A 27,998-nucleotide genomic window follows, 5' to 3' on the forward strand; every position below is an offset into this window, starting at 1 on the left:
GAGTTTCGTCGTGAATTAGTTCGCCAGACTCAACAGCGCGAAGCTTCAGCCAGATGTTGCTTTTCTATGGCGCGGCTAGCTGTCTAGCTCCGAGTCGGGGTAGCGTCCTACCGAGCTCTCTCGCGATGCGGGGACACGAAACCCCACTGACGGTGCAATCGGGTCCGTTCACGGGGTTAGCGCATGGGGAAGACAGGCCTCTTTCGGTAGATACGGTAAGATACCCCATGGAGGGCCACAATGCTCTGCGGGGGGGACATCTGGAGAAATCCACAAGTCGGTTGCGAACCTTGTAATTGATCCTTGCTCATGATACCATCGCGTGGTAGTCCGGAAGCACCCGCAGTGCTGGGATATTCATATGGCGCAAGGACGCATTCTTGATTTAAGCGCCAATAGACTTTCAAGGAATCTGTCAAACTCACAATCCCAATAGTGTGTTTAACCGCTGCTTAGAATCCACACACACCTGGTAGGAAGATTTGCGAACCGAGTTTGAAGCCGCCCAATCATGAGGTATTGAGCAAGCGGTTTTGGAAAGGGGGAAACGTTGGATTGAGCGATGCTCCCATGCCATCCCAAATTCGCGTACCTGCGTTGATTGCTGCTGCCAGTCTAAAAGGCTTTCGACCGAGCCACCTCGCTTTCTCCGAGTGCGAAAGACGTTGAAGGAAAGAAAATGGAAACCAACGCTGTCGGTTATGTCCTTGCGCTAATTTGAAGGACGCGATGAGACACTGCCTGCAACGGGCTTGATACGAAAAGCGCATCCGGATTGGGTTTCAGTAAGTTGATAGACAGAGACTAGTAATACAAAATTAGTTGGACTTCATAAGAGAGCTATATCTTGAAGTACCTCAATTCATGCATGTCCGTATAGCAATAAATACTGAGGATCGAAAATGGAGGAAAATTCAGCGAAAGAAGTCTAGATCATCGACAAACTCCCAGAACCCCACCAGCTTGGAGCGACTAGCCTTGGTGCAGTAAGCATAACTTGCACCCTCTTGTTCTACGGCTGACGACCGGTAGAAGCGGCGCCGAATCAAAAACCTCCGATGAAGCGCCGGCATGTGTGCTTGGCTGCTTGGTAAGGCCCGTCTTGGCTCCAGAGTCCGAAGGCCGAGCAGCCCATTTTTAAGGCCGGACTTTGTTGGAACTTTGGGCTTCATCCGGCTACCGAAGACCATTGTTTGCTGACACCAAAAGGTAAGATGATGACGTCTTTTGATGCACTTTGCTCCTTGAGGATTATCGGCAGACCGATTTCTCCGCAGTTATCGTCAGCTTGTGGTGCTTACGCTGTTCTCTACGATCTACATATATCTCTTCAGTTCCACCTGAATCGCATGACGCCGCGTTCTGTAGATTCTTCGAGCCCCTAGAGACACCAAGATCCATCCACTCAGAACGCCCATTTTACGCCATGCAGGAACCCAACGTTTGGCTTATCACGGGCACCACTTCGGGCATAGGTGCTGCCCTCGTGGAACAGTTCGCCGCAAGAGGCGATAAGGTCATTGCTACAGGCCGAAATGCGACTACACGATTAGCAGACAAGAAGTCGGATACAATCATCCCTTTCGACCTTGATGTGACCTCCCCGCTCGCCGATATCAAATCCCAGGTGCAAGAAGCTGTCAAAACTTTTGGGCACATCGACTTCGTTATCAACAATGCCGGCTATTCTCTTTTGTCTTCAATTGAAGAGGCAGAGTAAATATTTGCTGAAGAGTCAAATGGGTCACTGCTAACGACCTTTCTGCAGTGAAGAATTCGTTCAAAAGATGTTCGACACTAACCTCTTCGGAGCGATGAAGGTCGTTCAAGCCGTTCTTCCGCATTTCCGCGAGAGAAAGTCAGGCATCTTTGGATTCATCGGTGCTGGATTTGGCTGGTCATCTTTCCCATTTATGGCTCACTATGGCATGGCTAAAGGTGCACTCACAAGTAAGTTCGAACCCAAGCCACGGGTGTATGATAATATCCAAGGGCCTAACTATCACACAGTGTTTGTTGAGGGTCTCCAGAAAGAGACTGCTCATCTCGGTATCAAAGCCGTTATCTTCGAGCCTGGTGGTGTCAACTCTGGCATGAACGACAAAAAGGAGGATGAGCCACAGGAAAAGGGGCCTCCTCCTGGGTTCCCAAGTATCGCGGACTACCAAGGGTTTTATGGTGAGGCTGTAGGAAGGATCGCGATAGAAGTCTTCCCAAACCTCCCATCATCCGTTGAAAAACTTCCACCAGTTCTTTGGGATGTTATCAAAGGGCAGGGCCTAGCAACTGGAAAGGCATTCCCGATTAGAGTTCCCATTGGGGTGGACTCCGTCGAGGTCATCAGGCAAAAGTGTCAAGAGCAGCTTCATCTATGCGATGAATGGGAGAAAGCTGCCTTGAGCACTGCTAGAGATGGGGTGACTCAAGTCCCGAACGAGTTCATGATGAAAAAGCTTTCCATTCTGAACATGACAGATTCCTGACATAGAGGTAGATATTGCGGAGACCATATGTAGATTTTGTTCTAAATCTTGCTCTTACACCTCAACTAGTGCCGATCACGTCCTACACAAGCAGCGTTCTTTTTCGTAATTTAAGATTCCTTGGTTCAGGCTAGGATCCGAGAAGATTCATACGAGCCTTTGGACGACCAATCAGGCCGTGCTGGGGGGTGGAAGTATTGTTCAACGGCGCCGGAGAATCAGGTCTGCTAGAAGATGGAGAATGTCCAGGCGTTTTCGGCGGAGGTTTTCGGATTGCCAAGGGACTTTAGTATAGCAGACAATCAAGCTATGAAGAGAGTTTCGTTAGCAATGCTCGCATTATGCTCGGAATCCTATCGTGCAGACTGAACTTACCACATCAGAAACTTGCAGATGAGGTCGAATCCCTGGATGCTCGAATGGCGAATGATAAAATTTATCCATTCAATGTGGATAGAATAAGAAACACGGGGCGAGACAGGTGCATGTTTGGCTCGGTCGACGTTGTTGGGTAGCGACATCTGCCGACCGTCGGAAGTGGGTGTCGTCTTGAGCGAAACACGGGAAATCTCTCGTCCAGCCGGATCGTTCGTATCGCAATTTTGACAAGACCTCGATGACTGTGTATTGCCATTTAAAACAAACGTACGGATATAGTAATTCGTACTTTTGTTGATCTTTGTAACCGGCCGAATGTTATTGATGCTCGTTCCTTTGTTTATTCTGGCGGGCCCGTTGTACTGATTTCTAGCTCCGGCGCAAACATTGCTGGATGCGTTGTACGGGTATGTGGACTCGGTTCGTCTTCCTGCAGCGTCGGAGTTCATGGTCATTTTCGGTGGCATCGTCGGCGAATCGAACCACTACAATAATTCGTTTGGCCAGTCAGTCATCGCAATGACTCGGAGGGTGGTGTGCTTAGCCTAAATGAAGGCAACCCAAGTTGGGAGAATTTGCTAGGCAATGTTTCTGTTGTGGGAGGGCTGGGACCATGCCTGTGTGGCCATCGCTGCGCCAAAGTCGAAGCAAGGGGCCGTTTGGTGTGAGGCGCCAAGTAGTCAGCATTCAGGGGTCTGCCCAATGACACGGAGTCTTGCACGCAGCAAGTAGGCGAAGCAATCCCGACGCGTCTGGTACTATTGTGAAAGAAGGAGGAGCAGAAGCTTCTGAGACGGGCACAAGGTACCCTGCATCTAAGCCGCGGTAGGAAGATGTCAAGCAGAAGCGAGACGGGAAACATCGTCAAAGACTAATAGTCGCGTATTGGTGCAGGCATCAGTTTCTCCATTTCGAGCATGTTAGTATCGATCAGTTCGCGAGATGCTTAGCACAACGGGTCCTCATCAGCTAATCAAGTAATTGGCCTCTTGTCTAAGAAGAACTTATGAATATGTGAGGCCCGAGATCAGCCTGATTACAGCTTTTCCCAACAGCGCTGCTAACATGCACGAATCGGGCACCATGCCCACCATCTTGTGTTTAGGAATATGCCCAAGTCTCGCCCCCAATGGACAACTCACCACCTCCAAGATTCATCGATCCAATCAATTCATTAGCATAGGCACATGCATTCGGAGCCTCGCAGAGCGTGGATCTCTTTGAACATGTGAAAAGTTTTGATCATCCGAGCAAAGTGAGGGGATTTCTAGGTCAACTTACATACTAAGTAGTGTTCAAAACCAGATGCTATTTTTTCGACTCAAATTAGGTCAGTGGAGCGCGTTTTGAAATATCACGAGCGCCAGTCCCGGTTAAGTGTTGTGGCATCTTGACTTTGACAGATAGAAAAGCTCCAGCCCCCAAATGATCAACACTATCTGTTCTAATACTCGTCGTTCATGGCAGTACAAGTCTACCATTGAGCTAAAGCAGTGTGTACACCCCCTTCTAATCTAACAACTACGCTCTAATGGCGGTGAGAGGAGAGGCTTGAGATTTCACACCATAGAAAAACAGGCTCACGGCGTTATGGCCTCAACAGCCTGTGTTAAAACCAATGATTTCAAAACCATTCTCTTGGTGCAGCTCTTCGCAAGCCAATTGAACAGAGTCCATCTATAGACTCAGCCCCCCTTTCCGGATAAACCCTGCCCGGTCTTGCATATCAGCCTTATTTCTTCCTACATCGCAACGTGGAATGTATCTCTGTTCACCTTCAACATATACAAAGTTCACCCATAGGCATCTCATGACTTCTTCACTCCGCAGCCCCCAAAACATAGACCGACTTTGTCATCTACTGCCACGTTATCGCAACCTTCGTTCGGCGCATAGGTCTGCCCGCATGCTTTCCGGCCACACCACTATGCTATCTTAAGAGTACAAGTACAAGATTTCGTCGTGCGGACAAACCTATTGGCTTAGGCTTCTCACCGCCTGGTGGTGATCAGTATTCTTTCCACACATCCTTGGAGTTGTCAGTTCTTGACTCACCTTAACGCTCTCTCCGTCATGGCCGAAGTCATAGGAGTTGCGGCTGCTGCTAGTCAGCTAGCGGTATCCTGCTTTGCAATTCTCGAGCTCATGAAAAAGATAAAAGAGGCGCCATCAGCCTTGAAATGTTATCGAACACAACTTCAAGAACTCCATGATCTTTCCAACTCTATATCTCTCAACCCTCTTCTTCAGACAACCGAAATTGGTGTACAGACTCGTTCATTACAAGAGATTGTCGACCAACACAACATCGAAGCAACTTTGAGCAGAAGCCGTTTGTTTCAATCCTTTGTGTTTCTCCGTAAAGAGAGAGATCTGAAGAACACCTTGGATATACTGGAAAGGCGCAAGTCTCAACTTTCTCTTATCATACACAATATCGAGGCCAGCACACTCCACCAGATACAGTCAGACATACATGCCATGGCGAACCGTTCCTTGCGCAACACAAAGAAGAGCCTATTGCCTGATCTCGAGGATGATGCTGCCGAGTTTGAGAGACAGGCCGGCGCTTCATCATCGTCAACGAGTGGTGCTTCAGTTGCGCTTGTGAAAAATGCACATAGGTCTCGGGACTGGGAACCTGCCTCCGTTCTCCACGACTATCATTGCAACTTGGCCAAAGAAGCCGAAAAACGCTGCGATGTAGGGCCAAACCAAGCTCATCCCCTTCCTACCAGCAACAGGTCTTCTTCTGAAAATTGGCCTCATCAGGGTTTCCCGATTGGAATTGAAGTCAACATGAAAGGTCGGACAGTATACCGCGATTGCACGGCTGGTGAGGGCGTCACCCAAGTCAATGGAGCGTACATCGAAAATGACCCGGATCTCCTTAATCGAATGGCGATGCAGCCATCTGGACATCACTTCAACTATGACAACATTGGTCATGCGAATTCCCCCGCTTCGTCATGCATAACTCAGACACCGAGTTCCACCGACAATGCTCTCCTGTACATCAATTGTACAAAATCTGGGGCTGGCGATCAACACAATAATCTTGACGCCACTTACGATGGAGACGTGTATGGAACTCCGTCTATGCACGCCTACTATTTCGGATGCGCCTTGCTACCAAGCCAAGGTCAGGGCCAGACATCAACTGGGCAAAGGCAAATTAATGGGCCCAGCTTGAGAAGGCAGAAAAAGACCAATGCTGAGGATTCGTGAATTCTGAGGATTGTGAGAATTGTGTTGCTCAACCGAGCCTCCTTTCATGGATTGCGTCGAGGTCTGCAAGTTGATGGTAGTTTGCTCTGTTACCTTTTCCTAGTCTCTTCTGTTTTTCAGTCCCACTTTCGTTGAATTGCCTTATTAAAATCCTGTTATCCGCCAATGTCCCAGTCCTAGTAAGGTACTGGATCAGAGCTGTGCCACTCGTTAGAAATAGTACCTAGAGAATCGAAGTCTTTTTATTGTCACAATCCAACCGATCGTGTTCTGCTAACGTATCTAGACTGATAATGGCTGTGGTGCACCTGGCTGAGCGTTATATGAGATTCGACCAGCGGGCAGGAAAAATAGTGCCACCAAGGCCCCTTTACGGACTTCGGGAAAGTGATGTGTTCCAGGTCCAGGGGATGTCCAGCCAGCACCCTGCCAACCTTGCATTCCTTTGAGTTCAGCCGTAGGATCTAGCTGGACAACACAATTTATCTCGCCGTAAGGGTGAGCGTGGTATTGTCCCCTAAACTCAGTATCGCTGTCCATAAACACGGTTGTGATGCTGAAGTATCTCGTTGACGCCGAAGGTAGTGCGATCTTGCCCCGCCGATATTTCCGTCCGTCGATCTCAGTCTGAGCCACCCACCCTTCTTCGAGACCTTGTTTGATGTGGGCGCAGAAGTCTTCGTAGTACTGATTGCCCGGTCCAAAGTCTTGATTGAGTCTTAATTCTAAAGCTTTACCGGGTGTCCTGGCGCAATTATCGTGAGTTGATGAGATTCATGTCCATATCTCTTGTCAGGAGTACTCACAAGTCTTGCACCTCATTCAAGAACTCGCAACATCGAGAGACAAACTTTGCCGCCGTTGGCCACAGAGATACATCTAGCACCTCGGCCGTATCTGCCTTCTCCATTGTTGCACGTGAATCTGAAAACGCAGGTAAGGAGGAAGAAACGATTCTGAACTGCACTCTTGCAAAGAAATGGCTAACCCTGAATTGTCTTGCCGGTAGTTGAAGCCGGAATGCCACATGGTGCGGGGAAGAGGCATCGCTTAGTTTCCTTCGGTCACGCCGGCACGGCCTCTCGGTGTGGCGATGACGAAAGCGACCGTCCAAATTAAGCGTTCGCATGGCGATCCTGCAGTTGAACTTGTGTCCATCAGTAGGTATTACTACCCAAGATGCATCAGTGAACTTTTCATGCTGGAAACCTCAGACACAAAATTATCGAGAGCCATTGTAATTATGCAAATATTTTCAACGCCGACAAAATTGTTACTCACCCCCATTCGAGACTTGAACCCGGGGTGATTGAAACTTAGACGCCTATCGCTGGAGAACCAAGTGTAAGAACATTTTTCCGTTCAACTGAAGTGCTTGATGTTGAATTCAATACTGCTGTTGTTCACTCAATAGCTCAGTTCCTTGCAGCCTACTGAAGCGTGATCTGCTTGAATGAAATCTGGATTGAAAAGCAAAGGTATGATAACCGGGAAGAAATGAACTTACAGACAATGTTTGAGCATTGCAATGTAAATCATCGTAATAATTCACATGACAGTCATCATCACATGACAGTCATCATAACATGCATGTCAGGTTTCATTTTGAGCCCTGGTTATGATGACCGATATATGTCTTCCTCGGTCACCTAACATCTGTTTGTTGATGCGCGCACTCAACGGGAGAATCGGATTTCCCTCCACTGCAGACCCTGTGTTCAATCATCCATTCAATGGAAGGTATGAATTTCTTGGCTCTTGTGCCGCTTTGATCAGGTGATGGCTTAGAGACCACGACTTGGGGCAGGTCCTCTAGTGGTGAAGTAAAGAGAACATAAATGAGGGACAGAGTTGAGCTATTGCTCATCAAAACTGCCGCCTACGGTATCATGAGACCAGGGGAAAAGAAGTTGATTGTAACAGATGCCTTGTTCTGGGTAGATGCCATGCTTTATGCCGAGATGTATTTAATAGATGATTAACAATTCACTGGATCTAATGTACACAGTTGAGGATGCAATACCACACAATATGATGTGCATGCTCATGATTGCCAGGGCGGGCCGATCAGAAGCTGCAATCGTCGAGGGTGGAGTACTACCGCATCACTGGGAACAGCTGCCGGTGGGAGGCCGATATGACCATAGCTTGGTGGGGTGAAATGCATGCCAGCTTGACAGAAGTCTCCGAAGTCCGCCTTTCACGATTGAGAGGCAGCTAGAAGATCAGACGGAATGGGTCGGAAGCGTTCCGAGAATCTGTTTGACTAGATAGAGCCAACTTCAAGCTGAAAACAACTCAGTCATGCTTATCGACAAGTGCCTACCTAGGCCGATGACCGTGGTTCCGGGCCTGGCGTATTCCCCGATCACAACTCGGGATGGATGCGCTGCAACGAGGGGCGGGTGATCCATCCCAAAAGGGGAAGTTGTATGCGACACTGGGGCGACCACCAAGCATGCATCATACGTATGCTTAATATGACCGCTGAACAGACTGGGCTCGTAGTATTGTGTAGGTAAAGCGTGGAATTAAGGTTCAAGTTCAATGAGTCCAGCTCCTGTAATCATATCTGCGAATAACAATCAGATGATGAGATGAACCCCCTTTCCGTCCTCGACCTTGTATAAAGGCCAGGTGCTGGTAGAGATCAGTATGCCTCCCGTTCCTCATCCAGCAGGGTTACGTTTGTTTCCAACTCAAGATCATCCGGCAAAATGAAGTCTTTCGTAGCTGTTGCTGCCGCCTTCGCTGGCATCGTTTCTGCCCTCGACCCTATCTGCGACGCCGAGTGCCAGAAGGGTTGCGATGAAGCCTGCCAAACCGCCATCCAGACGACCTACGAATCTGAAGCATCTCTCTGGGTGAGCGACATCGTGTCCGACCCCTTCTACTCTACTCCTTCCAACTTCACCGGTGCCAAGCCTGGCGATATCTTGCGATGGGAGAACGTGCCCGCTGCGCAGCTTTCTTTGAACTGGACCATCCCCGCCAGTCTGTCATTGTCAAGGGTCCTCTATGTGACCGAAGACATTGACCGCAAGCCGATCCCCGCATCTGCTTGGGTTCTCCTGCCTTTCTCCAACCCGTTCGCCAAGCCCGGTGCTACGGCCGAGGAGAATAAGCTCCGCACCGTCGTCTGGACCCACGGAACTGCCGGCCGTAGCCGCTTGTGTGCCCCCACAAACAACAAGGGCCTTTACTACGACTGGAAAGCCCCCTTCATCCTCGCCGAGTCTGGGTACGCGGTTATTGCCCCCGACTATGCTGGCCAGGGTTCCGATATCCCCCAAGGTTTCATGTATGAGTCTGGTTGGCTCCACGTTGCCGATGTCGCACACTCTCTCGTTGCCTCTAGAAAGGTCATCGGCGACCTTTTGGGACAGAAGTGGGTGGTCTATGGACACAGCGAGGGCGCCATGACGGCATGGAGAACCAACGAGCGTCTGGCTCAGCCCGACCAAGAAGCCCTCTTGGAAGCCGGCGAGTTCGTCGGCTCCGTGGCTGCCGCCCCTGCTTTGCGGCCGCAGAAGCTCATTCCCGCCTCTCTGGCGCTCGCCCAAGGAAAGGCTGCCCACGATCCCTTCTCGGTCTACTTCCTCCAGTCTCTGTCTCTGCTCTTCCCCGACCAGATCAAGGTTGCGGACTACCTTGGAGAGATTCCCCTGCAGCGCCTGGGTGCCCTAGACAAGTCGTGCTTCACGTCTGGCTTTGCTATCGTCGGCGATTTCACCCCGGAGCAGCTCTACAAGAACACCAGCTGGCTGACACTCCCTGTCGTCAACGACTGGGCCGTTCGTTACAACGGCCAGGGCCCACACTCCGTCGCGGCGCCAATGTTGGTGATTTCGGGCGAGACCGACACCATTACACCGAACAACCTTACGCTCGACGATTTCAACCAGACTTGCACCTCATTCCCCGAGAGCCCTGTTCATGCTAGAGTCTACCCGAGCATGGGTCACGGCCAGGTCCTGGAGGCGGCGAGAGCTGACATTGCTGCATGGATCGCGGCGAGATTCGAGGGAGTCCCGGTGGAGAAGACATGTGTGAAGGAGGAGGTTAAGCCGCTCACTGACAGATATGCTATTGGCGAGCTTTTCTGGCATGCGACTGCTCAGCCGTTCTGAGTAACTACTTGGAAACGATGAAACCATTGTTGTTGAGGGCTTTATGGGAAATCGTTCAACTAAGGTACCATGAGTTAGCTTGCATGGTTTCCCTGGGGATTTGGACTGTGTTAAAGACCTACAGTCGATATATAGCAATTTCAGTCTTTAACGAGACTCAACCCAAGTTCGATATAGTTGAAGCATTCTGTACATGTGATCCTTACCCGTACCCCTATTGTAATTTCTGAAAATTGATGCGTTCTAACTGTACCACAATTGATGAAAGTGAACGCTCAACGATACGTATTGCCCCGATACCCTGAAAATATCACTGGTTGAGGCTAAAGTTCAACTTCTTTTCGCCCCTTCTCTCACGCCAGTAGTTCGTGCCTTCTAGCAACTCTGGGCAGCCTCGGACCATCCAGCCCCATTTCTTCAGGAACGCAACGTTGACCTCCCAACCCCGGGGATCCCAAGACTCGCCCCAGACTATCATGCGTGGTCGCTCCACGCCGTCCTTTTTGTCATCAAGATGGAAGATGTCGAGACAAAAGTCGTCTTCATCAAAGAAACCAAGTTCTTCGGCCCGGATCCCGGCTTCTCTCAAAGAAGGAAATGGGAACACGTCAAGGAATGGGTGATGCGTAATCTTTTTCTGCGCTTCCGTCGGACGCAAATATGGAGGCCACGAGAGCTCTTGGCGAGAATAGCAGGGGAGATCCGGGCCTTGCAGATTGTGCGGAGAAATGAATTCGTCCTCGCAGATGGAGTGTATGTTGAAGCCCAATATCTGCGTATTACGCCATAGCGCAGTAAGCAGGTTGAGCTTGACGAGGGCGCTGAGTTGTCGGGGCGCCGGAGTTCCTAGGGAATAGTTTCTTCGTGCCTCTTGTGCGAGTACCATCAACTCGTTCCTTCGTTTGGGGCATGGTAGGAGTGAGTAGCCTTCATCTCCGGTGGTTCCATTCTGCAGACGGCTGCGTGATTCTGCTTCCGCTATGGTGTCATTTATTACTCCCTCTAGTTGACTCATTTGACGAAACACTTCTTGCTTCATTCTTCTGCCTAGATGCACACCATTCAGTTAGACCGTGTTCAATAACTTTTGGTAAGTCAAGGAATACAGGGTGGACTAACGGCGTGCTCTCTGGTTCAGTCGATTTTGAAGTTTCCTCCGCTCTTTGCTTGATGTCAGGCCAGTCCAATCTTCTGCCGATTCTAGGGCTTCACTTTGCGCTGGTAATTGTCCTAATGATACTTGAATGATTTCTGACGCTGAGGAGGATCCTGTCCTCTTCAATGATAGCTCCTGTTCTTGATGTGACCCGGCCATTCTGGCGGCTTCTACTGATTCCGGGCTGTTCAATTTTCTGGATATTGAGGGGAAGTTTTTAGTAGAAAGATGAAGAGGCTGCTGTGGTTGACTTTATGCTTTTCGCTGCGACGCTAGCGGCCCACTCCCCGATTCAGACAGTGCTATTGCCAAGCATGGCTTGGCTTAGTTCACTCACTTGCTTTATCTTGGACGCGACGGACTATGCGTAAGTCGGCCCGTCAAAAGGCAGCTCGCTTTATTCCATCTGAGCTATCCAAGTTTTCAGCACCTCCGTGTTAGTTTATAGTGATTAGTTTTTAATCTGTAAAAAACGTAAAGATGCTCGTAGAAGGGGTCTCATTGGGTCGGTGCGCAAGGGCCTAGCCATGTTGCGTACGTTAGTGCAGCAGCACCTAGAGTTGGCTGCCTCCCCGGTTTTAGTCTAACTCCGCTGACATGAAGAGTTATAGGCGTTTTCGGTGACGAAAGCATAGGCTTGGCTCTGCGTACAGCATGAGCAAACGACCCATAGATTTGTAAGCGTATTGATACGATCAACGGGATTACGGATGAAATTTGGACTGGAGCGGCGGATATGTATTCAGTTTTCATTTGGGCTTTACACCGAATCCCTGCGCTCCTTAACCTCAAGCAACGCTCTAGCATCCATTCATTTTACGCCAACCAGTTGCCATTCTCATCCTCGTAGCCCATATCGGTGTACGTCCAACCCTGTTGGGTCATCACTCCATCAATCTCCATGTGCTGCACTGCAATGCCGTTGGAGAATCTCTCCTTCTTGATTGTCTTGTGCGCCTCGTTGATCTTGTTCATCTCCTCCTCGGTAAGGGTGACGAGGCGGATGTTCTCCTCGATGCGCTCCTTCTTGGCGCTCTTTGGGATGACTGCGATACCGCGCTGGACGCACCAGGAAAGGGACACAACGCCTGCGGAGATACCATGTGCCTTGGCGATGCTGGTGAAGAGCTCGTGGTTGAGAATCTCATTTTGAGATGGACGCGAGCCACCCATCGTGCTGTTTCGTTTAGCGTCCCATACATTCTTTTCAACGTGGCAGTGTTTCCCTGGTTCAATGGATTGGAGATGCTCACCTCCAACTCGTGACAACAATGCCCTTCTCCTTGCAGTAGGGTACGAGGTTCAGGTTCGGGTTGAACGCATGCAATTCGACCTGGTTGACAGCAGGCACGATCGCGGCCTCCTTGAGCAGCTCATCCATGACCTTGGGCATGAAGTTGCTGACGCCGATTGACCTGCACTTGGGACCGACCAGCTTCTCCATCAACTTCCAGGTCTCGATGAAGGTCGGGCTCTCCCACTTCTTCAAGACTTTCTTCTCCGGTGCCGGAGTCGTGGCCCACGGCCAGTGCATGAGGAAGACGTCAATGTAGTCGAGGCCCATGGTGTCCAGTGAAATCTGAAGCGCCGTCGCCGGGTCGTGATGCCACTCACCCCAGAACTTGGTAACGACGGTGATCTCTTCACGGGGGATGCCGCTGTTGCGGATGGCCTTGCCTACAATGTCTTCGACACCATAGAGCTGGGCGGTGTCGATGAGACGGTATCCGGCGTTGAGGGCGTGTATGACGGACTCCTCCATGGCCTTGGAGTCATCTGACCCTGGAGTGCCTTTGGGCTGTCAGACTCTGTGGAACGCGTTCGGTATGGGGGCTGTCTTTACCTTGCCATGTTCCCAGACCGACGGCGGGGAGTTCAAGGCCTGGAGAAGGCTGGTCAGCTCATGAACACTCATGGGATGCATCTTATCTCTCGTCGCGCGATGAGTCTCGTACCGTTGTTCAGCTTGAACGTCTTTTTGCAGACAGGAGGTGCCATTGTGAACGAAAACGATGATAAAATTGCTTGAGATACCGGGAAACTGTCTGAATTAGTCTTGAGGCTCTCAGTTCGGTTGTCATTCTGTTTTGATATTCGTTCTTGAACGCCGATTGCGGGACTTTCAATGCGGGGGAGGGTCTGAACAACATTACGTCATGTCAGCCAATTGAATTACATATGAAGTTGAAGCCACTTGTTTCACCAGTATAAAGATTTATCCGTCGCGAGTAAAAAGCATCACATCACGGTCGGAACTGTATCCCGTCGGCAATTCATGTATAACTTGGCAAGCGGGAACTGAGTAAAACCGACAAGGCGGTGTTGTGCGGGAAATCGATTGATTGGCTAGAAATCCTCTTTTTTATCAGATCTTACCGTGACATTGGCATTATTTGTGGTCTTGTAATGTACATTGAATTACTAGCACTTGCTTCTTGGGTATTTTGGCTTGATTTGAGTTGTGTAAGCAATGTTCGCCTCCACCAATCTTCCCTCATGAGCTAGGCCCAATGCATTCGTGTCCGGATGCATAATCCATTCCCCAAATCATCCTCACATCAGTCAACAAAGCCCCGGCGATTGCAAAGCCTTTGCCCAGAATGTCGTTGAGCAGGACATCCACTCGTTGCCTGATATCGCCTTTCTTAGCCTCAAGGGCAATGCCCATGAGAACAACGAGGTAGCTCCACGATTCTAGTCCGACAACAGGAGTCCGTTGCTCTAGTCTCTCAAGAACGAAGAGCCCATGCCCCTCAAGATCCGGCATGTCTGTCATGTGCGGTAAATCCTCGTCGATGAGTTTCCATGCCGGGTCCCAAAAGGTCCGTGTTATACCCATAAGCGAGAAGTGGTAGAAAGCCTCGCGCAAAATGCTGAAGTCGGTCTTGTCCGCTTGGTCGCTGTCATCGTATCTCTCTCCCCGAAGATTCTCCATCACGTCGATGACCGCTGCAGAATTTTCAATGATTTCTAATCCCTGCTGCAGTAGCCCGGCTTCCAATAGTACCGCCTTGAGCTCTTCGTGAGGTGGCGGTTCTGCAGCTATATGGCGGTCATTTAATACGTGTCTTGCTTGTCGCACCCACTTCGTTGCCCTGTTTAGAATTGTTAGCTACTAGTACAACACTCAACTCATGTCCCTGAGAAATGAATTTCTTACTTATGGTGCAGTCGCGCGAAATGTGCTACATATTTTGTGTAGTGGTGTAATATGGCAGAGTTGATGCGTACTTGGCTAGTAATCGCATCGATATTTTCGAAAGGCTTTGGATCATAGAGCTCGACATCGACAAGAAACGTGTCCTCGAACGAGACTAGACAGTGATAAGTTGCCAACAGGGAGTAGTTCATCAGCAACCCTTTGTCGAAATACAGAAGTGGTGCTCTTTTTCGCTGTTGGACCTGATCTTGGACTTTGCTCGTAAGCTTTCTCATTGTGGCTTGGAAGAAGAGCCATGACTGGCCGGTCATTGTCTATTTGAAGCCATTACAGTCAGCTCTGAGTCCGATAGGTACCATAGAAAATGCGTTGCAATTTCTGGGGGCTCGAGATTCAACGCACCTCTGCATAAGCCATCAAGATCCCGTACAACAACATCAAGTGCTGATCACTGCTCCCAGGAGATGTGAGAACGTCCAGGAACTCCTTCAGCTTATATCGGTCCTGGGCTATGATCGATGCTGCTGCCTTTTGTTTCTTTTCCAAGGCTGTAGTCTTGGAGTACTCCAGGCATATCTTGCCAATTGTCGTCACGACGGCACGGATTGGTATTGACGTGTCGAGATACGTCCGCATGAATGAAAGCGAAAAGATATCGGTCATTGGTGATGGTGAATCGCCTACGAACGCGAAGAAAGCCATGGTGATATCAGCCGGTAAAGGCTCCAAACTTCCAGGCATCGAACTCAGACATCCTGGCGTTGTGATCTTTGACTCAATGGTCGCATTGGTGGTCGGTGAGCTTTCACTCATAGATGAGGTTGCGGAACTCGATTGTGACCTTTCCCTCGCACGCCGCGATTGCCGGCAATCGCACTGTGATACTCGTCAACGACCGTTTCCTCGTATCATCCCAAGTCGCGTTTTCGCTCCACTTACCGCGGCCGGCAATTTGCGGCACGACAGACATCGTCGTCGCCCAGGCGATGACTTGCTATGGGGCCCGCTTGGCTTGCTGACTCTGTATCGATTCATGATCGCGCATGGCCCCACCGTATGTGTTCAGCTCAAGTTACCTGCCAAACGGCATCAGGGCAAGGTATGAGATGGTCCAAATCCAATATCAACAACAAAGGCGCCAGGTGCCATTTGAAAGCTGTGACGCAGAAAGGGGGGTCGAAACTAGCCCCGCCAAAGTGCCGAAAGTCTGTCGAGGTGGAAGAGTGGGAAAAAAAGGTTTGGGGTGCCGGTCGGCGATCCTGAAGCTTTGGCCAGCAAGCAGCTTCTCTGCCATGGAGGCGGGTTCGCCCGACAATTGGAGAACTTCTCACCACGTGTGCATGAATTTCTTCTGACCTTGAAAGTTTCCAACGTAGTTGAAGTGAGCCGTGAAGTTCCTCTGGCGGCCAAAGGTAGGCAGGGTTACCATGTCCCGAGACCCGAGAAACTTGACCCCGCGGTTAGCTCCCTACTTTTGTTCGATGGCAGAATGGTGTGGACGAGGATAAAGCATGGCGGATGAACTTAGACTTTGGGCCGACTGCTCTGCCGCAAGGACCAGCACGACGAAACGAATGGAAGGGGGAGAAGGGGGATAGGTCCTCTATTCCTTGCATTGTGCCTATCCGTGCGGTGCTTGGACCTCGGTTTATCTAACACAATTTCCTTGCTTAAGTTGGCCACAGGATGATATGAAGTGAAGGTCCATCTTCGTCAGCAGTTGGGGTTTCCGACATGGCAAAGGGTAATACGGATAAGCTTGAAGCGGGAAGTAGGCAATGATTTAAGGTCATGAAGCTAGAATATTCGGTCCACGGATGCTAGATTTGGCTCCCGTGATGGCACGGGTCTGGGACCAGCGGATTCCGAGGATAAGACGAAGTCGAGTCATGAAAAGTCCCAGCCTGCTACGGAACTGTCCGTCATCGTCGCTCAAACAATCCTTAAATGCGCTGCGGTCTTCGACTGCCCCCAGCTATTGTAACGATCCCCGGTGTCGTCATTACACATACCAGCCGCGCGAGGTCTTGCTTATGAAGAGTATCCCGCCGGGTGTGATCTGCAAATTACAAGAAACCACAGCCGAGCGTGCCTGTGAATGACTGCAAGCTTGGGAGCTTCTAAACATGCGCTTGCCGTACCTTAGGCGAAGAGTGTATCGCCGTGGAAGGTGGTCAGTTGCGATTGTTCCGGTAATTACGATAGGCAACTTGCAAGTAAGTGGAACTTTCAGATTTGAAATACTTAAACATGAGAATGGCAAAGGACTGAACTGGGCGCGGACCACACCTTGCTTGAAGTTTCGACGAGAGCGCACCAAATATCCAGCCCTGATGTCGTATAACAGCTTGTGAATCATATCGCGGTCTAGCGCCCACAGCTACTATACTCTATATATGATGGCTATATCCGTAGTTTGGATACTGTCCGACATCCACATCATAGCCACTGTACGCGTACGACGTGGCTGGCCCACCAGTGACACCAACAAAGCCGCCACCCGCGGCGTCATCATTACTGGGGTCGACTAGTTTGCCACCCTTCACGCGATTCGCAAGCTCCGTGAGCTCTTTGAGTAGGACACCTGCTGAAATGACTTTGAAACTATCCAGTTGCGATGCTCGATGTCCGCGCTCGGTGTCGGTACTCGGCAGCAATGCCACCATGAAGCAAGCGTACGACATCTCTAGCGCATCCTTGTTCGGTGCCAGGAGTCGTTCCAGGTCATCGTCAACCTGGCTGGTACCTCGTGGTGCGGGGTTGCTGTAGATATCAGCAGTTTGGGAAGCCTGATCTGCAGCATTGCGGAATCTGCGCCGCATTTGTTGCACCATGAGGTCGGCTACTCGATCGAACTCTTGCTTAAGCTTCATCGAGTTGTCCTTCTGACGTCGAGTCTGCGCGCCGGTCTTATTAAAGATTGAGCCGCAGAACACCTCGACTTCTGTCAACTGCTTCAAGTGACTGTCGGAATACGTCGTCATGGCACTGAAGAGGTGATCTTCGTATCTGTAGTGAGAGTCAGCGGGGAAAGTCCTGGAAGTTGCTACACCATATGTCACAGGGCAACTCACACGTCTCGCAAACTTTTCGCCTCCTTGAGCTTTGTTTCCCAACTCACTCGCCCATGAGTATAGTCCTGGATCTTTCGCTGTATCAGGCCAACAAATTGATCCCAAACCGAGGGGCCCGTCTTGGCAATGGCTCTCTTGATCTCTTCATCCCAAATCTGCTTTTCGTCGACATTGCGATAGAGCTCGCCGAGAACCTTGTCTGATTTATAGTATCGGTACGTTGGTGCGAAACCGTCGTCATCGTCGTCGACTGCCTCGTCTTTACCGAGGAAGTCGATGTGCGTTCGATCATACAGCTGAGCGGGCGGAGCGGGAGCAAGGCTGTGAGACAGTGTCAGTATTAGTAAGCTCAATCGAGTTGCAGTCTATACTTACAAGTCCGGACGAAAGACGGGTGCCTTTGGGATTTCTTCCCGCGTGACTGAGATACCCGTCTTCGAAAAGTCTACAGCGGTTGAATGCAAGCTGGCTAGTTTGATACAGTCCGAGCTCGCCGTGCCATCATGGTCTTTGTCCGCGAGAATGAGATGTCTGGTGGCAATCATACCGAGTACGTCAGACTTCATGAAGTCAACAAACCAGTTGGCCATGTCTTCTTTCGTTACCGGTCGACCGAGTGGCCTCGGTGTTACTCTGGGGTAGTCGGCAGCTCCGCATACCACTCGTGGTGTAGCCTCTTGGTCCCAGATAATGTTATACAAATCGCCATCAAGATCACCGCCACTAAGTTGACTAGGCAAGTCGCGCTCTCCACATTGGCTAAACGCGATACAGTTGCGAAGATTCCGTAGGGGATGGTCTGCGGGCGGTATTCTCACCATGGCTTGCTGGATGTCGCCGGGGTGAAGAGCTGGTGACCGCGTCACGAGGATCAAGGTACCATCTTTGATAGATTCGGCAACAGCTGGCTTCCCTGGTCTTCGATAAGTATCTAAACACACGTAGACCTCGCCTTCGTTGAGGAATCTCGTCTCATCCATGATGCCAAATAGTGTAGCGCCGTTGGGAACTGGTATTCTGGCTTTGTGCTTGAGCAATCGCAGTTCTCGTAAAACAACTGACTCGACTACTGCTCTCAAGAACCTGTCTTGCCGGTAATCTATGCCGTAACTGTCAAGACTCTTGATGAAGGTCGACAAGAAGAAACTTGTGCCGATACCCTGTAGATGCAAGAAGGTTCCCGTGTTGTAGGCATCAGCCGTGACGGCCCGAAGTCGATCAAGCTCCAGCTTTTGCAATCGGAGGAACCATTTTCTGGACGTGCCCAAGTCCTCCAAGATCTTGATCATTTGACGATTGAGCACTAGTTTGAGAGGTCGGGATGCCACGTCACAGATTTCCAGGTTATCCCAGTCATCACTGGGAAACTTCTCCATGGACTCTTTCCGAATGCACACCGCTCGACCCTGAAGCCGTGTGTCCAGAGACAGCATTCCCTTGACACCTCCCCAACGAATCTGTAGACAAGTGGAAATCAACGAGCCTCGTGTCAAGCGTGGCCAAATCAGCTCCAGAGCTTCGCGCGAGATTGTGCCTACGCCATCACTGAAAACCCGCTCAGTTTCACCTTCCGTTGATTTAACATCCGGTATGTAGTGGCGCTTGATATTGGCCTCGCTGATAGAGATGAAGGATGGCGTTTCCGAAAAGGCCTGTCCGATGCGAGCCGCGCACTTGGCCGGGATCTGTATCTTGTTGAAGTCACCTATCGATTTGATGATGTTATCGTACAACTGCAATTTGTTCCAATCGTCGACGAACGGAGCTGAGAACCAAGCCGAGTGGGACCGTAGTGAGGAGTGGGAGAAACCCAGGAATCCATAAATTCGACCGCCAACTTCCAGGCCCTTGCTGAGGATGTTCTTGTAGCGTTCAAAGATCTTATCGTAGGAAACCTTGCCGGTGAAAAATAGATCACTACCGTCCTCGTCGGCGAAGGTGACTCTCATGAAGTAGTCCGTCTGGTTCGGGTACTTGCGGAGGATGCGATTGAGAGGCTCCAAGTCGGGGCCATGCAAGGTAACTCTCGTGGGGGTCACCGTAGCCTTGAAAACCCAGGCATGGTGATCGGTTATCTCAGGCTCGAACAGGACGTCTCTGAATACAATGTTAGTTTCCGATTGTAAGCGCTTCTCAATGGAAAGAAGATATTTGAGGATCTCGTTGGGGTCTAGTTCGCTCGGGTCGGTGTTATGACATGGGTAGGAGATTCCATCCTGGCCAGTGCCATGCAAAATCTTAAACGCCTGCTCGGAAACGGGCTTCGGTCTGCCCTCTAGTTTGGCGCTTTGGAAAGTTTTCTCAAGAGACACCAACAACGTGTGAGCACTGCGTGGATGTAAAAAGTTGTTGAAAACCAGGGACTGCAATTGAAATAAGATGCCAAACGGCAAAGCCTTGGCGGTTCCGGCCTTGACTAAACCATCATAGAATTTCGCCCACTCAACGTGGTAGTCAATTCCGTGGAGTATGGGCATCTGGTTGAGAGTGACCTTCGAGTGCGCAATGGGGATGATCTCTTTCTTCTTGAGGCTAATCATTTTGTGATCGAAGTCGGGTCCAAAGATTCCCAGCTGATAGACGAGACAAGTTCCCGCACACTTCGTGTGCTCCTTGCTGTTGGATAGGCCAAGACTGCGAGTGGATGACTTTCCCTGAGGTCTCCTGGATTCATCGATCAAGCCTAGACGTTCCATTTGTTCATCCAAAGCGGACTTGGTTAAGTAGAATCGTGGTGGTTCACTCAGGAGAAGGGTAAACGTGGATGGAGCAGAGGTGTGTATCATCTCGACGATGGAGGAGTGAGGGATCTCGACTTTGGCGCCTTGTTCGAACTTCAGAATGAGCATTCTCTTGCCAAACTTTGCGAGGCCTCTTTGAGAGAAGCGGCATTGTTCGTTGAACATCAACGTCTTGTCAGGCTGAAACGAGTTGTGACCGCAAGCCAGGTGGCTAACTTGAAATACGATGGGGTCGTCGGCAGAGGGAGCGTCTTGCTGTTTCCGCTGTCTGTACTTCTCCTCTAGACGATGCGTAAGGCTCTTGAGCATGAATGGGTCGGGTGGCCTGTTGCTTGGGGCGACCCAGACGGGGGTGTTCATAAGAAACAGGTTCGCTTTTGCTCGTTGGTTTGGAGGCTTTCCTCCCCTCGGTGCGGACTTGGATGTTGCCCCGTCATCAGGGAGGCTCTGTTTTCCATGACGCTTCAGAAAGCTCTTTGCGTCTGCTGTGTTGAGAAAAGTCACCCAGCCCTTGTTGTTTTTGCTCTTTGACGAACAGGTCCATTCAAGGATGCCAAGAGCATTCATGTGCGGCCTAAGCTCCTTCTCCAGGGTCCGATCCGTCAGGTGCCTAGGCACGTTTGTCAAGTAAACCTCCATGGCAAGGCCGCGATGATTAGCAGTACAGCGTGTTCAAGTGGAAGCTACGAGGCGAGGCTTAGACTGAGGACGAGACCGAAGCTCACGAGGGTCCGTGGAAGACGCCCAGCAGTGGGTTGAGGGGTAGGTCAGGGGCTTGTGATGGAAACAATGTGAGTTTTTCGAATGATGAGACCAGAAGTAGAAGCCAGGTGCATCAGGTTCAGGAGTCGTCGGGGGAAGATGGTGAATCAAACGTTGAATGTGCCTGAGAGCACCTCACACCTGGAACGGGTGTCAGTTATCCTAGGTGATGCATCACATGTTGGAAAGCAACAGCCCACCCTTCTATCCATGTCTTCTGCCAGTCAATTCCGAGAAGTACGCTGAATGAGATGATTGAATACAGGCAGTACGGCACGGAAGAGCAAACAGACAGAGACTGCAGGCTTGCGTCGTCTTTGGATCGACCAAGTGGACCTGTTTACTGTGGCTGGAGCGATTGTTGATGAAGCGGTGGAGATTAGATAGAAGGAGTAGTGGGAGATGACGACGCGAGAGATGCAGTAGTAGTGCAGATTACTGAAGAATTGATGGGTGCGCTGTTCTTATATCTGCGCTCGCATGTAAGGAGAAGCTTGAGCTTCCCGGACACGTTTGATTGCGAGAAGCTTCAACAGTCGTGAGCTCTATCTGCCCCGCGCTAACGGCTTTTGGGCCCTTTCGCACTAGTCCCAAAAGAGAGCGGCCCTTCTCCGCTTAACCTACTACGGGTCAGGGGACCACATCTCAGCCAACCAGAAGGAGAATACCGGCGATCATTGGCTGGCCTCCGGCACCTGCCGCTACCCCTCCAGACGGTAGTGAGTGTGAGGGTGGTGGCTTCCTTCAATGAAGCTGGCCGGCGTGGGGGCAGGAGCGAGCGGGAAGAAGGAACCTACGTAGTAAGGAAACCACGGGTGGCCATGGCGATGGATGCACCTGCCGTCTGATTCTTCGAACTGTTGACATTCCGAATTGAACAGGCGCACGAACGGGAAAGAGAGGAGGAAACTGAAGGTATAGGCACTTAGGTAAGTGGCAAGGCCCCAACGCTTTCTACCGAATTCTAGCCGATTGCCAATTCCGTCCGAAACCTCAACACCGTTTCCCGTCCCATCTACTCATTTCGCACGTGTCATTGAAGAATGAGATGCTTTGGAGAAAGACTACTGTTTCTTTGATCGAGAGATGCCGAGTCTTGTTCGCCTCAATTCGGATGCAACAAGTCACCATTAACCATCAGTCAAGGTCCTTCAACAAAACGGTCAATAATTACCACCGATATCGCACAATGCACATGCTCCTGGAAGAATCATCAATCGCGCGGCAGCTGTGCGAGAGGCTCTGGCAGAACACTTTTCCGCCACAATGCGCCAGATTATTTATTTCGACAATCGCTGTTGCCGATACCCTTCCTCCCCACGATTACCGTCTCTTGAATTGACAAGCCACGAGTTCTATCAGCTGCATCTGCTAAGTGAGTTGAGCCTGTTCGTCGAAGAAACTACTGCAAGGCCTCTCCCTTGGAAGCTTGTCTTGATTGACTAGCTGGCATTGACTTGAATCCCCGTCGCGCAGCTTGCCGTGTCAAGATCCCGAACGCGCTGGACCCTCTCTCCAATTTCGACCCCGCGTTCGTCATCAGCCCCGCCCCGAGCTTCCCACGGCACCCGAAGTCACCTTGACAGAATACCTCACCTGCCGACTCCCCCCGGCCGTTTGTCTTTGCTCCTTTGCAAAACTTTCCAGACTTGTCAGTATATCTACACCAAAGGCCAATTGAGTCGAAACGTCACCATGGCTCCCCCGGGAATGCTCTACGTTACTATGCAGCCGAAGCCTGAACTGGCTATCGAGCAGTTCCACGAGTGGTACAACAACGAGCACGGCCCAACCCGCCTACGTCTCCCCCAAATCTTCACCAACGGGCTGCGCTACCAAGCCAACGACGGCAAGGAGCCGACCTACCTGGCCTCCTACGATGTGACGGATATGTCCCACCTCGAGACACCCACGTACACCACACTACGCGCAAACAGATCTGCCCGTGAGGCCGAGACCATTGGACAGGTGGCCGTCACCAGATATTTCTTCGACTTGGTCATTGAGCAAAAGGCCCCTTTATTCATCCCCATTGAGCAGCTTTCTGACGAGGAAGCCGAGGGCATCGAGCTCGTCGCCATTGAGACCACTCTGAAGGACGAGTCCGACGAGGCCGAGTTCAAGAAGTGGTACGAGGAGGAACACATCCCAATGCTGTCCAAGGTTCCGGGCTGGCTGAGGACCCGTCTCTTCAAGATATCCTCTGTCGGCGATGGCGTCGGCAGCAAGACTACCTTCTTCGTACTACACGACTACGCCCGTACAAATGGCTTGGGCGGTCCGGAACACAAAGCTTCCACGGCCACCCCTTGGGCGGCGGAGATGGTGAAGAAAGTCGCAGGCATGAACCGCCGCACCTACTCTCTCTTTTACGTCTTTGGTCCCGCATCTCGCGACCTAGAGAATCTGGCGAAGCTGCCGGCCTCGGCCTCCACTTTCACGGCTCCGGATGGCAAGACTACGACTGTCCCCGGGAAGGACGAAGCGATCGACTCCTACATCACGGCCGAGGACCAACTTTCGATACCTTACAAGCTGGAAGGCAACACCTCTTCAAAGGCACCTACCGTAGCATTCTGCAATTCTTTGTTGACGTCTCTGCACATGTGGGACCCAGTCGTCAAGATCTTGAAGGAACAGCGCCCCGACTTGCGCATTCTGCGGTACGACACACGAGGCCGACACGCGATCCCGGGCCCGCCTGTGCCGGCAACGCTTGACTTGCTTGCTTCTGACCTGCGCACCGTTCTTGACGCACTTCGCATCCCCAAGCTGCACGCTCTTATCGGAGTGTCGATGGGAGGCGCAACAACAACCAACTTTGCGCTCAAGTATCCCAACAGGCTGAAGAAGTTCATTGCCTGCGATTTCAACGTGACCTCAAGTGCCGCCAACACCCAGGCCTGGAAAGATCGCATCGCGGTTGCGGAGGATAACAGCGGAGCCGGAATCGCAAAGCTGGCCGAGCAAACGGTAGGTCGGTGGTTCCATCCGGCAACGATGGAGAAGGAGAGCCTCGTGAAAGGCATGACGGAAATGGTGGCAACCAACAACGTAGAAGGCTTCAGATATAGCTGCCAAGCGCTATGGGATTATGACTTGAAGCCGGCGCTTGGATCCTGCCAAGTTCCCGGCTTGCTGGTTGTGGGTGATGGTGACGGCAAAGGTGCGCTAGTGAAGGCAATGGAGGGTTTCAAGGGTTCGTTGGGCGACCACGGCGCCGAGTTGAAGATTGTGCCAAACGCCGGCCATCTTCCCATGTGGGAGAGCCCTGCCGCGTTCTGGGAAGCCATCCAGGCATTTTTGTAAAACAGTTCCCTTCAAGAAAGTTTTCTCATCGAACGCAACAAAAAGCTTGGCTAAGAATGATTCAATTGAGAGTTTCGCCACAAACAACGTTGCTGACATACTCGGCCGGGGTTTAGAATGGAGAGGGGCACGAGGGGCCCATTACCGCGATCGATCTGCCGTGAGACACCGGCTGCTCATACCCAACAGAGATGTCCCCTGCACTCAGCCTGGGCAACTTGCAGCTTGCGGGTGCTAGTGTTCACCGCTGTTGTCGTCATATCGAGCAGAAGTTCTGATATGCAGCGATCCTCGAGAGTGCTGTCAGGGGAGGGGGCTTGACGACCATCAAAGTCTATCTCAAACAAACACTAACCCAATCAAGTTGAGGCTGGGATCACGATTCGTGGCGCTGCGACCGTTTGGCGACCAGCCCTGTCGGATACACAGGAATCACGCGCCGCAACGCCGTCTCGGCGCGACGCTGTGAACTGCAGCTCATGAATCACGCCAACATAGGGGGGAAGAGGGCAGGACTTGACGGTCGCATGCAAGTACGAAGTTCAGCGGTTGTGGAATGCGTCAAAGCATCTTGAAAGGCTCTAAGTTGAGCGAGACACTGAGAGGGTCTCTTGAGGCTACAACCGCTAGACTCCCGAGTGCTCCAGCCTTTGGTCGGCGAGTCGCTTGACGGTTGACAAGTTGACAAACCTGCTGACAGTCGCTGACAGGTATGCGGGCGCCGTTTCATCGAAAGTGCCCACGGACAGAGGGGATGGAAAGAATCAGACTGATGATTGACCGATCAGTCAACGAACCCGTAGAACGAGACGGAATCGCCCATGACCACCCTAGTGTCTCGGCGCATTAAAGAAGAAACGGTCTGGCGGCAGTTGTCTTGGCGAGTTCATCTCGACTACACAGATCGACGCATGGAAATGCCCGAAACGAGATTCACTCACAATGCGACGGGCCAGCATGGCTCAGTAGCGCGCCATGCTGGATCCATATTCCATGGTGAAAGGGGGCAGACGGCGGGAAGTAGAACCTAACAAGGCAAGGCAAAGAAAATTCAATGGGAAGAGAAAAAAACGTGGGCGCGCCAGAATTGTGGATCAATGCTCAGGGGAATATGGCGCCAGGAACCACACCTTAATTATTCGACCATACGGAGAAGTGCGAGACCGAGGCACTTGCACAACTCACCTCTTGAGATTTTGCTAATAGAGTTGCAGAGAGTGAGGTCAGACCGAGAGACCGCAGTCTAGTGATAGGGCAGAGACTAACGAGAGAGTCTGCATCACCGGCGAGCATCCGCACCCGAACTACGTCTTATGGTTGTCTTTGAGACTCACCAGACAAGAATGGGGCTACGGGGATATGCATATATTCTTTGGCGAAGATGGGGCGTATCCGAACAGTCGTCACCATCAGCCCTTGAGGACTCATCATCTTCGGCTCCGAACCACTTGGACTGGACATTCACGAACCACGCTATCTTCGAGAAGCTCATGCTGTCAGCCAGACAAGCAGCTGCCAGTCAGACAAGGCAAGACAAGGCACGCACTGGCCTCGGGTGGAGAGTGTGGTGGCATTTAGGTAACGCGCATCCGATCCTCCTATGATTTACCTTCCCATATTAAGGGCGGCAGGAGGGTCTGTTTCAAGCCCAGCGCTACGTCTGAGATTCCGGTGCGCCCGTGCTGCGCCGTATCTGTACAGTTCCCGCCGGTCACCCTCTCAACGCGGCAACTTGGCCCATGACTAAGGTCGATGGAGTCTTCTCACTCGGGACAAGCCTGGCAAATTCTGGCAACTCGCTTGCGTGCTTTCACTACCTCTCAGGCTTCCAGGTACCGTGGCCAGGGAGGATCACTGACTTCCCATGCTTGTCGGGGGGCTGGTCCATGGCTATCTCGGGATCCCCTGCGTCTCCCACACAGGTCGTTTCCGGGCGAAAGAGTCGTACTCGCCAGGGCTTCGGTGGTGATGAGTAAACTATTGGGACTGGGCATTGGGTCTGCAATCAATACTATGTATGGCCTAAGCAGCATACCTAGGTGACTCCATCGTGACCGTCACCTTCCTTGCGCCGCACTACCCCAGCCATGATCCCAGCTTGAGCCCCTGGGCCAGATCATGGTCCTCAAGGCTTGGAGTATTGATCCTTCCAGAGAACGGCAGAGCGCCCAGACAACCAACGGCAGACGTTACGAAACTGAGCGCCTACGCCGCTTAGTGGAACGGTCCATCTCATCTTTCCTAGACCGGTATCCCTTCCAAATCGGAGCACATCCGGCTGCTGTGACGCTGTGTTGGTCTCCCCCCCGGCCTCGACGGGTGCCACCCCCCCAAAATTCCACCACTCTGGTTTGCATATTGGTGTTTCGGTCTTATGAAGTTTCTGCCATCTCCACCTGGCCCTTCTCCCAGTCTTTCTACCTCACCAGGGTTGAGGGGCGGCTCAGCTATCAGGCGCTTGCGAGGACTATCTTGGCAGCCAACTGACCAGGTTGGGAACTGGAAAGAGTCTGAGAGACGAAAGGGGGTTGCTTGCTTGGCATCTTTCACAAGAGTCTTCCGGTGGGATAAATAACACGACGATGTCCTCGCTGTTTGGAGTTAGGTTTTCTCTTAGTTCTTCATCCAACATTGCAGGTCGCACACATTCTTTGGTTCTTTCACCACTTCATTCTTTTTCCAACCGTCAACCGTCAGTTCTTCACTGTGTGAAGCTGGGACATTCTTTTGCAAAACTCTTACATCCAACGAATTCAAGCTCATTCATTCTCTTCCCAAACCACCCTTCTTTCTTCAAGAACATCTCAAACCCGACCTTTTCAAAAATGTCTTCCGTCAAGTCCACCATCGCCCTCGTTGGCGCCTTCGCCGCTAGCGCTCTTGCCCACGGCACCGTCACTGGCTTCAAGTTCGACGGCGCCTATGAGGCCGGCTACAAGCTCGACTACTACTACCTCAAGCAGAACGGTGGCACTCCCCCCTCCATCTCTGCCTGGTCCGCCGAGAACCTCGACAACGGCTTCGTTGACGGCACCGGCTACGCCACCGCCGACATCAACTGCCACAAGAACGGTGCCCCTGGCTCCGTCGCCTCCACCGTCGCTGCCGGCGGCACCGTCGACTTCGAGTGGTCCGCCTGGCCTGAGTCTCACTTCGGTCCCGTCCTCACCTACGCCGCAAAGGTCGACGGTGACGACTGGGCTTCCGTCGACAAGACCACCCTCAAGTGGGTCAAGATTGACGAGTCCGGCATCGATATCGCCACCCAGGAGTGGGCTGCCACCAAGCTCATTGCCAACAACAACACCTGGTCCACCACCATCCCCTCCGACCTCGCTGCCGGCAACTACGTTCTCCGTCACGAGATCATTGCCATGCACGGCGCTGGCTCCCTGAACGGCGCCCAGAACTACCCCCAGTGCGTCAACGTCAAGATCACTGGCTCCGGCACCGCCAACCCCGAGGGAACCCTCGGCACTGAACTGTACAAGAACACCGACGCCGGTATCCAGTTCAACCCCTACGCCACCATCTCCAGCTACACCATCCCCGGCCCTGCCCTGTACGGCTCCGGTTC

The 27,998-nt window shown here is 51.6% G+C and overlaps 11 protein-coding genes across 11 annotated transcripts; 5 read left to right on the forward strand and 6 right to left on the reverse strand.

Moving 5' to 3' along the window:
- Window positions 1–1,071: 1,071 nt before the first annotated feature.
- BDP55DRAFT_635311 (uncharacterized protein) lies at window positions 1,072–2,483 on the forward strand (the record flags this gene model as incomplete). Its single annotated transcript, XM_060572757.1, has 4 exons — window positions 1,072–1,090; window positions 1,335–1,716; window positions 1,769–1,950; window positions 2,011–2,483. The coding sequence occupies 4 exons, from the start codon at window positions 1,072–1,074 to the stop codon at window positions 2,481–2,483; spliced, it is 1,056 nt and encodes a 351-aa protein (XP_060426109.1).
- Window positions 2,484–2,854: 371 nt separating this feature from the next.
- On the reverse strand, window positions 2,855–3,316 carry BDP55DRAFT_635312 (uncharacterized protein; the record flags this gene model as incomplete). Its single annotated transcript, XM_060572758.1, has 1 exon — window positions 2,855–3,316. One exon carries the CDS (start codon window positions 3,314–3,316, stop codon window positions 2,855–2,857), a length of 462 nt encoding a protein of 153 aa, XP_060426110.1.
- A 1,463-nt stretch (window positions 3,317–4,779) lies between these two features.
- Window positions 4,780–6,089, forward strand: BDP55DRAFT_718457 (uncharacterized protein; the record flags this gene model as incomplete). Its single annotated transcript, XM_060578409.1, has 1 exon — window positions 4,780–6,089. Exon 1 carries the CDS (start codon window positions 4,935–4,937, stop codon window positions 6,087–6,089), a length of 1,155 nt encoding a protein of 384 aa, XP_060426111.1. The 5' UTR covers window positions 4,780–4,934.
- A 282-nt stretch (window positions 6,090–6,371) lies between these two features.
- Window positions 6,372–6,999, reverse strand: BDP55DRAFT_559214 (p-hydroxylaminobenzoate lyase; the record flags this gene model as incomplete). The annotated part of the gene is made up of 2 exons (XM_060569877.1): window positions 6,372–6,834; window positions 6,896–6,999. The coding sequence occupies 2 exons, from the start codon at window positions 6,997–6,999 to the stop codon at window positions 6,372–6,374; spliced, it is 567 nt and encodes a 188-aa protein (XP_060426112.1).
- Window positions 7,000–8,806: 1,807 nt separating this feature from the next.
- On the forward strand, window positions 8,807–10,219 carry BDP55DRAFT_559167 (Alpha/Beta hydrolase protein; the record flags this gene model as incomplete). The annotated part of the gene is made up of 1 exon (XM_060569871.1): window positions 8,807–10,219. The coding sequence occupies one exon, from the start codon at window positions 8,807–8,809 to the stop codon at window positions 10,217–10,219; it is 1,413 nt and encodes a 470-aa protein (XP_060426113.1).
- Window positions 10,220–10,529: 310 nt separating this feature from the next.
- BDP55DRAFT_559233 (uncharacterized protein) lies at window positions 10,530–11,105 on the reverse strand (the record flags this gene model as incomplete). The annotated part of the gene is made up of 1 exon (XM_060569880.1): window positions 10,530–11,105. One exon carries the CDS (start codon window positions 11,103–11,105, stop codon window positions 10,530–10,532), a length of 576 nt encoding a protein of 191 aa, XP_060426114.1.
- Window positions 11,106–12,094: 989 nt separating this feature from the next.
- BDP55DRAFT_674425 (aldo/keto reductase) lies at window positions 12,095–13,511 on the reverse strand. The gene is made up of 4 exons (XM_060575665.1): window positions 13,331–13,511; window positions 13,219–13,257; window positions 12,629–13,166; window positions 12,095–12,552 (listed from the first exon to the last, which is right to left on the reverse strand). Exons 1-4 carry the CDS (start codon window positions 13,371–13,373, stop codon window positions 12,192–12,194), a joined length of 981 nt encoding a protein of 326 aa, XP_060426115.1. The 5' UTR covers window positions 13,374–13,511; the 3' UTR covers window positions 12,095–12,191.
- A 110-nt stretch (window positions 13,512–13,621) lies between these two features.
- On the reverse strand, window positions 13,622–15,782 carry BDP55DRAFT_279512 (uncharacterized protein). Its single transcript, XM_060566465.1, has 4 exons — window positions 15,475–15,782; window positions 14,938–15,411; window positions 14,536–14,849; window positions 13,622–14,470 (listed from the first exon to the last, which is right to left on the reverse strand). Exons 1-4 carry the CDS (start codon window positions 15,568–15,570, stop codon window positions 13,870–13,872), a joined length of 1,485 nt encoding a protein of 494 aa, XP_060426116.1. The 5' UTR covers window positions 15,571–15,782; the 3' UTR covers window positions 13,622–13,869.
- A 1,143-nt stretch (window positions 15,783–16,925) lies between these two features.
- On the reverse strand, window positions 16,926–20,989 carry BDP55DRAFT_559299 (RNA-dependent RNA polymerase; the record flags this gene model as incomplete). The annotated part of the gene is made up of 3 exons (XM_060569891.1): window positions 16,926–17,544; window positions 17,610–17,930; window positions 17,985–20,989. 3 exons carry the CDS (start codon window positions 20,987–20,989, stop codon window positions 16,926–16,928), a joined length of 3,945 nt encoding a protein of 1,314 aa, XP_060426117.1.
- A 1,818-nt stretch (window positions 20,990–22,807) lies between these two features.
- Window positions 22,808–24,421, forward strand: BDP55DRAFT_635320 (Alpha/Beta hydrolase protein; the record flags this gene model as incomplete). Its single annotated transcript, XM_060572759.1, has 1 exon — window positions 22,808–24,421. The coding sequence occupies one exon, from the start codon at window positions 22,808–22,810 to the stop codon at window positions 24,419–24,421; it is 1,614 nt and encodes a 537-aa protein (XP_060426118.1).
- A 2,849-nt stretch (window positions 24,422–27,270) lies between these two features.
- Window positions 27,271–27,987, forward strand: BDP55DRAFT_537452 (glycoside hydrolase; the record flags this gene model as incomplete). The annotated part of the gene is made up of 1 exon (XM_060567894.1): window positions 27,271–27,987. A coding segment is annotated over one exon (717 nt), but the record flags the coding sequence as incomplete, so codon positions are not given.
- Between the last annotated feature and the right edge of the window lie 11 nt (window positions 27,988–27,998).

Source organism: Colletotrichum godetiae (assembly GCF_030913485.1).
Source record: "Colletotrichum godetiae strain CBS 193.32 chromosome Unknown BDP55scaffold_41, whole genome shotgun sequence".
Classification (NCBI taxonomy): domain Eukaryota; kingdom Fungi; phylum Ascomycota; class Sordariomycetes; order Glomerellales; family Glomerellaceae; genus Colletotrichum; species Colletotrichum godetiae.

Coding starts and splice junctions, on each gene's coding strand:
- BDP55DRAFT_279512 (XM_060566465.1), bottom strand. CDS start 15,570: ATGAATCGATACAGAGTCAGCAAGCCAAGCGGGCCCCATAGCAAGTCA. Junction 15,412..15,474: donor GCCGCAAATTGCCGGCCGCG/GTAAGTGGAGCG, acceptor CGAGTATCACAG/TGCGATTGCCGGCAATCGCG. Junction 14,850..14,937: donor TCTTGATGGCTTATGCAGAG/GTGCGTTGAATC, acceptor GGCTTCAAATAG/ACAATGACCGGCCAGTCATG.
- BDP55DRAFT_674425 (XM_060575665.1), bottom strand. CDS start 13,373: ATGGCACCTCCTGTCTGCAAAAAGACGTTCAAGCTGAACAACG. Junction 13,258..13,330: donor GACGTTCAAGCTGAACAACG/GTACGAGACTCA, acceptor AGCCTTCTCCAG/GCCTTGAACTCCCCGCCGTC. Junction 12,553..12,628: donor ATTGTTGTCACGAGTTGGAG/GTGAGCATCTCC, acceptor TAAACGAAACAG/CACGATGGGTGGCTCGCGTC.